The sequence below is a fragment of the Cannabis sativa genome, chromosome 1, assembly GCF_029168945.1.
Source record: "Cannabis sativa cultivar Pink pepper isolate KNU-18-1 chromosome 1, ASM2916894v1, whole genome shotgun sequence".
Taxonomy (NCBI): domain Eukaryota; kingdom Viridiplantae; phylum Streptophyta; class Magnoliopsida; order Rosales; family Cannabaceae; genus Cannabis; species Cannabis sativa.
Window position 1 is genome coordinate 20,586,461 of NC_083601.1, and position 9,536 is coordinate 20,595,996.

The following is a 9,536-nucleotide window of genomic DNA, read 5'->3' on the forward strand; positions in this document are numbered from 1 at the left end:
GATTAAGATCATTTGATCTAGGATCAACGGGTGATATTGAATTGAATAGATATTACGGTAAATTTTAATATATCTAATCAAAGTTCAATATCGATCCCTTCCGATGTATACTCCATACATCCGATACTGGTAAACTTTGTCAATGCCCTGGAAAGGACATAACACTTTTCCAAGGTGTAAGAATACCTATTGCTGATTATCATGTCAGTCTAAATCCAGTGAACTGACAAATCAGGGAATAAACTTTCGAACGTATAATTAAGATTATATTCCACTGTGCTGACAACACTATAATCTTTAACAAATTCATATGTTCTGGACTTAAATAGAATTCATACATTATATATATAATCATGAAATAAACCATGTGAACCATGCAACATAAAATGTTATTTCTGATCTTTATTAATAAGTAAATCTGATTATATTGAAATGGGTTTTATTTAGGGCACAAAACCCAACACACCTTGCCTCACAAATCCCAAACCGCCGCTGCACACCTGCACAACGAAAAGAGAGAGAGAAACAGTGAATCAAAAAATTAATATAGAAGGTCAGGTTTAAATGGCTAATCACAGAGAGACAACCGAGAGAGACGATTAAGCTCTTAGTGGCCTGTTTGTGCGGCAGAGAAACCAGAAAGTCTCTTGCAAAGTTCCATTGTCCGGTGAGGGAAAAGCTTGGCTCGATGTTCCGAAGGGTGCATCCTCCACTGGTGGATCTCCTCTGTCATCTGCTGGTAGAGCTACTTCATCGTCGGCTGGTGGTGACTTCATCGTCGGCTGGTAGAGCTCCTCTGTCGTCCTCCACGTTGAAGCCTTGCTTCAGTTCCGAGCTTCAGACGACAAAGAAGAAACGAGAAGAGAGAAAGTCTCTGAGAGAGAAATTTTTTTTAGGGTTTTCTAAATGTTACAGCTTTATTATTATATTATATTTATATTTTATAATTTATTCTTATAAAAAGAGAAAGAGACGGAAAAGAAGAATCAATTTATTTTTTTATTATTATTTAATTTTTTATATTGGCTGATAAATAAGTTAGTACATTGCTTTAATTGAATGAGACTTTTAATTGATTAAGAAAGAGAGAGTGGCGATAATAATTAGGTTTTATTATTATTAAATATATATTTTTTAATTTTTTTATTTATTACTACTGTACTTTTTGGTATAAAAAAAATTAGGATTAGATATAGTGACATGCCAAATGGGTGGGGATATGTTTACCCATTCACGGTTGGCGCGTCACTATATACCAATATTTTTTACATTAATAAAAGTCAAAAAATTTTGAGTTTTATTCTTTAGTGACACTCTATATTTTTAGTGACACACATTATAAGAGACTACTACTGAATTTTTAGAGTCTAATTGTGCATGTCACTAAAAATCACTCCCGACTCTTTAGTGACACGTATTTTTCTGCGAGTCACTATATAGTGTCACTAAAAGGACAAATTGTAGTGGTGATGATTAATACCCACATTTCACGTTCAATTATACGTTTGGATAAATGTAAATAATTGTTTATATTTAAATTACAAAAAGTGATCTTTGACTCGGTCAAACTATGTTATTTGTGAGCAGAAGCATTGATGAGTATGTATTACGAGTAGATGCATTAATGAGCTTGTATTACGAAAACATGCATTACTGAGCATGTATTACGAGGAGATACATTCTTGACTATGTAATACGAGGAGATACATTCTTGACTGTGTAATACGAGGAGGTGCATTACTGACTGTTTAATATAAGGAGATGTATTCCTGTCTGTGTAATACAAGGAGATGTATTGATGACTGTGTAATACAAGGGGATGTATTGATGACTATGTAATACGAAGAGATGCATTGTTGAGTGTGTAATACGAGAAGATATATTCTCGAGTGTGTACGACGAGGAGATGTATTTGTGATTGTAATACGAGGAGATGCATTAATTCGTAACTGTGCAATACGAGGGTATGCATTCCTAACTGTGTAATAGGAGATGCATTGCTAGCTTTGTAACACGAGTTTTTAGCTGTGTAATACGAGGAGATGTAATATCTTTATATTACGTTCAAGTACAAGATTCTTGTATTACGACCAGCTGTAAGATCTTTGTATTATGACTAGAAACAAGATCTTTGTATTACAACCAACCACAAGATCCTTGTATTACGACCAGCTACAAGATCTTTGTATTACGACCAGTCACAAGATCTTTATATTACGATAAGCCACAAGATCCTTGTATTACGACCAACTACAAAATCTTTATATTACGACCAGCCATAAGATCCTTATATTGCGAGATGTTGATATTTTCAACATTATTTTTTTGAAAAACAACGTTAATGCAACAATTATAATTGAGAAATTTTAATGGTAAGTACTTTGAATGATACCTGATTTGGATTGGTATGAAAACTCAAGATCTACTTCTTACTTTTCTTAACAATCTATAAAATTAATTTACGATAATTAGTTTTCATATTTTAAATTAATTTTCACGATTGAGTTTTATGTTTCAAATCCGTTTTTCTACAAAAAATTTTATCGATCACTTTAGGTTGATTCTCGATTATGATATCATTTTTCTCAAGTTGATTCGTTAAAATTAATAGTGATTTTTTGATCGCCAAAGTTGTTCCACTGTTGCTGAACCACCAACTGCCTTGAATGGGTTCATATTCAAGGTGTGTTTCTAGTGCGGCTAGAATTTAAGAGTAAGAGGTATTTTATAATAAAATATTTTTAGGTTGTATAAAAATATAATTAGTCGACTAAATGTATTTTTGTAATTTTATTGCCCAATTAGGCTATAAAATAAAATTGCCCTAAAAAACTATTTTTATATTTATTAAGCCTTCTAAAATTAAATAAATTTATTAAAAGTGATTATACATATTTTTGTTAAATATGCATGAATATTTTTTATATTTTTATAATAATTAAACTCCTATAGAGCAAAAATATTTTGAATCCTCACTAAATATAATACATTAAATATTTTTTTTAAGATACTTGCGGCATAAATATTTTATATTTACAATTTTATATATTTAAATATCATGTTAAGCAAAATATCACATATCAATATATTATTGATCCAACTAATTTTTATTTTAAAAAAATCATTAAATAATTTAAAAATAAATAACAGTAGAAATTAAAAATATCAAAAAAAGAACTAGAAATATATTATTTATTTATTTATTTTATAATTAAATAATTATTATTTAATTTTTTTCCAATTTTGAAATTATTTAATAAAATATTTAGAAAAATTACCCCATATATTATTTTTAATTTTTTTTAAATTTACGATTTAAGTTGCTGCAGTAGTTTCTTCGATAGTTTCTATGTGGGTTGTTATGTGAATTTTGGTTGCGATTTAAGTTGCTCAGTTAGTTGCTATGAGAGTTTCTATGTGAAATTCTATAAAAATACAAAAAAAAATTATTTTGAAGTGTAAAAATAATTAAAAAAAAATCCAAATATTTATTGATAGTGGACAATTAATCAATTTGCACGTGTTAATTTAGTTAGATTTAATAAGATTTAACGAAACTAAGATTAAAAATTGCAACAAAAAAAATTATATATAATATTTAATTCGTCGAAAAAAAAACATGTTATATATAAGTATATAAAATTAAAAAATAAAATAAAATATTTATGCTGTAAATATTCCTTTTTTTTTTAACAATGAAAATTGCAACATCAGACAATAGATATTGAACAATGTATACAAATAAAATTGTAAATAAAGTAAATCCTTCTATTTTGTGTGTCCATTAATTTTCAAACATAGGTCTTTTATTTGATAATATATAGATTATATATTTACCAACATATGTTTTACATTTATTCATTAAAATATATATTTTTTAAATATTTATTTAAATAAAACCTTCAGACAACTTCAAAAAAAAAATATTGTTAATTTTATTTGTAATTGTTTGAAATGTTCTTACACATACATGTAATTAATAATCGTGCAAGCAAAGTTTATAAAAAAAAAATCGTGCAAGCAGATTTAAATTAAGAGCGAAGGTGGCCAAGAGATACGGCTAAACGCTAGTAGAGTTGTAGATTATATTTGTAGTAATCAAAAACGACACCGTGTTTGTTGTTCATTTTTATAGTGTTACTATTATAATAAGTAGCCTAGCAGTAGCAGACCAAGGCAGGCCTATTTGATCCTCATGCTATATATACACACTAAAATTTCCTATATAATTTTCTTTAAACAAACTCTAAAAATACTAATGCTAGCTATCTCCGCGTTGTATATTTCAAAGTTCAAACTGCTAGGCTGTATTTTGACACTCCAATTTCTCAAGATATGATACCCTTTCAAGATATCTCAATGAGTTGGTGTTTTCCCACTTATGAAAAAGTCTATCAGCGTTGAAAAAAAATTATATTAATCACATTTTCCATGAACAATTCAATTGTATTTTTCAATTTTCAAAAAAATAGATAAAAAAAATTACTTCACAAAAGAGCTAACTCAGATTTACACTTCATATATAGCCAATAATAAAAATAAACATATATCTTCTCTCTATTTACAGTATATGTCACGAACGTTTTCTAATCACAGTAATCTAAACTCCCTTTGCTCTATGGTGACCGTGTAATGGAGAGTTCAAACCACTTCTATGGTACTGTCTCACCCCATTTTCCGAGTAAAATTTTGGAGAGTTTGGTGACCTTATACGATTCCTGTTATGACCATGGTGAAGTGGATGGTTATTATGATGGTGACCTTGCCCATTATCCTTTTTTACTTCTTTATTCTCTTCATTTTCTTTAGTACCATCTTCATTTTTACTCTCAGCTGGAACTGTGTATACAAAAGGCGCTGACACGTCATCGAAATCGGTCAGTGGTTCCAGAGTTTGGACCACTGTGCTCATCGTGGGCCGATGTTTGGGCCGATGACTCAGACATTGGTAAGCCAATGCTGCAGCTTTTCTTGCTCCAGTTTCGGAATATAAGCCTTCCAGTCTTGGGTCCATTACTCTGCTAAGCTTTCTGGGTTCCATCAACATGGGCCTGGCCCAATCTACTAAATTATGTTCTCTATTCGGCCTGCTTTTGTCTAAGGATTTTCTTCCTGATATTAGCTCCAACAGTACTACGCCGAAGCTATAAACATCGCTCATTGCTGTTAAGTGACCTGAAAACAATAATAATACCAATGTTAAACCATGTCTAAGTAATTTTGCTTTTTTTTTGAATGAAAAAAATGTGAATTGGTTTTCTTTATATAATATGATTTAGCTTACCTGTCATGATATATTCAGGAGCAGCATAACCCTGGGTGCCCATAACTCGAGTTGACACGTGGGTGTCATCTCCTTCGGGACCATCTTTTGCGAGCCCAAAATCAGAGAGCTTTGGAGTGTAATCCTGGAAAGACCAAAAAGGAAAAAGAAAACAATATTAATATTGAATCAACTAGCATATTGTAATATGATAATAAAAGAAAATGTGTATAAGAAATTAATTTAAACATCATAAAAATAATAAAAACTTACCGAGTCTAGTAGAATGTTTGAAGCCTTAAAGTCACGATATATGACTGATTTTTCAGCTTCGTGTAGGAAAGCAAGACCCTTTGCAGCTCCAAGGGCTATTTTCATCCGCGTTGACCATGGTAGAGAAACAGTATATCCTGTAAATATCAACCAAAAAAATAACATGTTAGATTAATTCATTGTGATAAATACAAGTGGGTTTTTTTTTCATGAGAATGTTTTCTAACAAAATCTAAGAAAAGTTGGTAAAGCAAAACATACTTCTGAATAGTTGATTCTCTAAGCTTCCTCTTGGCATGTACTCATAGACGAGTAGTCTATGCTCATCTTCGTAGCAATACCCAATAAGCTTTACAAGGTGTGGATGCCTCAATTGACCAAGAAGAATCACCTCAGTCTGTTTAATCAGGAAATGAAAAAGAACATCAGAAATCAAATCAAATACATATACATATTTTTTAATTAACCATTCAATAAAATTGTTGTGTTTTAATCATGGGTGGTTATACTTACCAACCACTCCTTATGGCCTTGAGTTCCATCCAAGTCCAAATTCTTAACTGCTACCGATTGGGCCTTCAAACCGGGCCTAATCTTATCGTCGAGGAATCCTTTGTGGACCGGGCCGAACCCACCTTCACCGATAAAATTACTAGACGAGAAACTTTGGGTTATGACCTTTAACTCGGCAAATGTGAACGCGTAGAGATTAGAACCGGCAAGAGATATGGAGAGATCTTCCGAAAGTGTCGAGCTGGGATTACTCAAATCCGACATAGAAAGTCTCTGAAACGACGACGTTTTCGTTACAGTTTTTTTAGGCTTCGTGGGGGCGCAATCGGCCGTGTAACAACTCGTGACTAAAGATCTCCATGTGCTTTTCTTGACTGCCATTTTTAAACAACAATCTTTTTATTGTTTCTTTGGTCTTCTTCTTCTTCACTTCTAAGATACAACCTTTTTGGTCTTTGATCTTCTATAAAATGGGATTGGAAAAAAATATATGAATTCCAAACTAGACAAATGGGAAAAAGGGTTCCAACCCTTTTTTTTCTATTGGGAGAGAGCCGATTGATGTTTTTGTACTTATGTTAATCATTCTTTGCAGTTCTCTCTCCTTTATATAGCATGGTTTTTCTTTCGACTCGTTTTTGAATTATATTATGGATTTTGGGGTATTATTTTATGTTTTGATGATGGGTAACGCGTAATAAGTCCACATAGTTGGTTCCTAGAAAAATGACATGCCTACCCTCCTTGACTTTTTAATGGCTTTAAGGTTAAATTAAATTAATAAAAATCTCTGTCTTTTACCTATTGGAACGTATTATTTGAAGGCATAATAATTGTATTTCACGATTCATGGCTTTCTATTCCTTTCCTCCACAATAAGCCTTCAAGCCCGAAATTGAACTCTTCCAAGAAGCGATTTGACTCTATATTTTAATACCAAATAAGTAACTAAATTACAAAGAATTCCAGCTATATTACGCTGTGAAGGAAATCATCACATAGTAAACACAAGAGAGATGCAACTTTATCCATGCCATGTATGTATGTACGTGAAGGCCTTTTCTTGCCCGGATTTATGTCTGTCTTCTAGTATGATAATGACACCATAAATCACATCATTTAGAAAAAATAATGATAAAATTAGTTGTACAACTACAAAGCATTTCACGTTTATCAATTTTCTTTTCTTTCTTTTTTGTTTTTTTAAAGAAGAAAGAATAATAATAAAATAAAAAGTTGTGTAATAAGATATTGCAGTAATATTTTTGCTGTAAGCTATACCAAAAAGATTACAAAAAAAAGGCTACAATCTCTATCCTCCGGTCAAAGGTTAAGATGTTAGGAATTAAAAAGGAAAAGTTGGTATATCTGCAATATAAATTTTAACTTCTAGAACATAACATATACGACTGATCAACTCTAAAATTCAAAATTAACATAATTAATCCTTTAGGTACATTATTATCCTTAAACAAACTGCGATCATAACCGTCCACTATGTAGATGTATATTCGTTGAAATAGACAGATCAAAGGGTCCTGATTCTCTCATCCGGTTGACCTTTAAACAAAGTGGGCTCCATGAGTAGTGGTTAAGGTGTCAAACTGAGATATGACCAATGATTTTGTTTAATTCTTGTTCTTATCAAATTATTATAATAATTTTGATTAATTAAAAACCAAATATAGCTTATAACTCTTTGCCACTTCCAAACCAATGAACTTGGGAAACACACAAGAGAAAATATAGAAGCTTCCGAAGGTGTTGGGCAGAGCTAGAAAGAATCAGCCAATGAAAGGAAGATGTCAGGGGGATAAGGGTAGTTTTGTCAATGAGGGAGTAGGTGTGTGGGCCCCAGTTCTCCTGTCGTCATCTAATGAATGTCAAAGGGCATGATAGTCATTTCAGAAATCTAGCGACCTTTTCAACTTTGAAGTCCAGTGGGATTGGATTGATTGGTTCGTGTTTGGGGGAAAAGGCAGTAAATAGTAATAATAATTTAGTTGAAAAACAGCTACTACAAACTACAAAACCATGAAAACACATTCTTTTGGTACTACGTACTGAGCGTGGCCAGTGTAAAATTTGGAAATTTTACAACCAAAATCACACACACTCACACTTGACAAAGATTAGAGTTAAAAAATTAATTAAAGGTTTCATGACAGTTTATGATAGTACTTAGCTAGAAAATCAGAGGGCGGATTGTATAAGGGATCTGTTTTGACACTTAAATCATTATAATCTAATTCAGTTAACTGTATATATTGCATTCATAGTAGGTATTTAAAAATAATAATAATAATTTATAATGTTAAAAATAAAATTAAAAAAATGTACAGTTCAAAGTTGCACCACAGTATAAAAATTAAGTATGCGTATGGTATATAACTAATAATAATTACAATTTAAACTCTGATTTTGATTAACACTGTGATTATTTGAAATTTTTTGTAAAAATAGTGAGATGATAATTATAATTATAATATAAATTGCCACATAAAAGAAATTAGGTGTTATAATATTCTTTCTTTAATTTTTCTTTCTAACCAGAAAAAAAAAACAAGACACAATGCATTCTAATTATTGGGCTAATTAAAAGAATATTTTTTTCTAATACTTAAAGCATCCCCTTTGTGCATGAATCATTCTTTTGTTTCGCCCAAGTTCCTAAGTAGAAAAGGGAAGAATCAAATAATGTTCCTGTTGGAAAATCTGAATAGTGCTTTGATTAAAAAAAATAAAGTATAGGTATACTGGAATAATGGTGATCTTAGAGTGGCTGCTCTCACTAATTATAAGCACATATAGAATTGATAGATAGGGTAGCACTAATTAAAAGGAAAAAGCTGGTGTGAACCATACATTAAATAAACAATTATCTTGATAGCAAAAAATCATAAAAAAATGTGTTATGCATGTAGCTTAGTTAGGGGGAAATGCCTCAATTAAATAAATTAAATCAATTTTTCTTGTCATTTGTGTGTTAGGTAATGGTCATGCCACCCTCTCACATACACACAGGTTACAAGTTTTTTATGATCTCGATCGATTTAAATATATTAATAATATTTATATAGATTTTTATACTTGACTACATACGGCTTTCTAATTAGCCCCATAATTGGAATACCCTTTTCTAACTTGTATGAAAATTTTGATTTTACAAGCAAATTATATATTTATCTTAATTATTTTATGACTAAACGAGCAAATTACCTTTTGAAATTGGAACTACATACATATAATATATATTTATGTACGCATATACTTATGTCATGATTCATTTATGTTACGAGGCCAATATTACCCTTTGAAAATTGTAACTCGAACAACCAACTCCTTCTACGTAAGGTTTGGAAATATAAACACAAGTTTTGAAATTTCTTACATTTTGCGTATTTTTTTACTATTCTTATAGTATATATAGTTTTATAATTTGACAAAAAAAAAATACTATATATATTATAGTATTTCCTTCATTTAT

The 9,536-nt window shown here is 30.7% G+C and overlaps 1 protein-coding gene across 1 annotated transcript; it reads right to left on the minus strand.

Annotated features, from left to right (window-relative positions):
• Positions 1 to 4,403: 4,403 nt before the first annotated feature.
• On the minus strand, positions 4,404 to 6,688 carry LOC115706810 (serine/threonine-protein kinase RIPK). The gene is made up of 5 exons (XM_030634550.2): positions 6,050 to 6,688; positions 5,798 to 5,933; positions 5,537 to 5,673; positions 5,285 to 5,408; positions 4,404 to 5,175 (listed from the first exon to the last, which is right to left on the minus strand). Exons 1-5 carry the CDS (start codon positions 6,428 to 6,430, stop codon positions 4,601 to 4,603), a joined length of 1,353 nt encoding a protein of 450 aa, XP_030490410.1. The 5' UTR covers positions 6,431 to 6,688; the 3' UTR covers positions 4,404 to 4,600.
• Positions 6,689 to 9,536: the final 2,848 nt, after the last annotated feature.

What these genes read in the sequence shown, in the direction of transcription:
- LOC115706810 (XM_030634550.2), bottom strand. Translation starts at nt 6,430, where the DNA reads ATGGCAGTCAAGAAAAGCACATGGAGATCTTTAGTCACGAGTTGTTAC. An exon ending in AGAGAATCAACTATTCAGAA is followed by an intron (nt 5,674 to 5,797) that starts GTATGTTTTGCT and finishes TGATATTTACAG; the next exon opens with GATATACTGTTTCTCTACCA. An exon ending in CAAACATTCTACTAGACTCG is followed by an intron (nt 5,409 to 5,536) that starts GTAAGTTTTTAT and finishes TGGTCTTTCCAG; the next exon opens with GATTACACTCCAAAGCTCTC.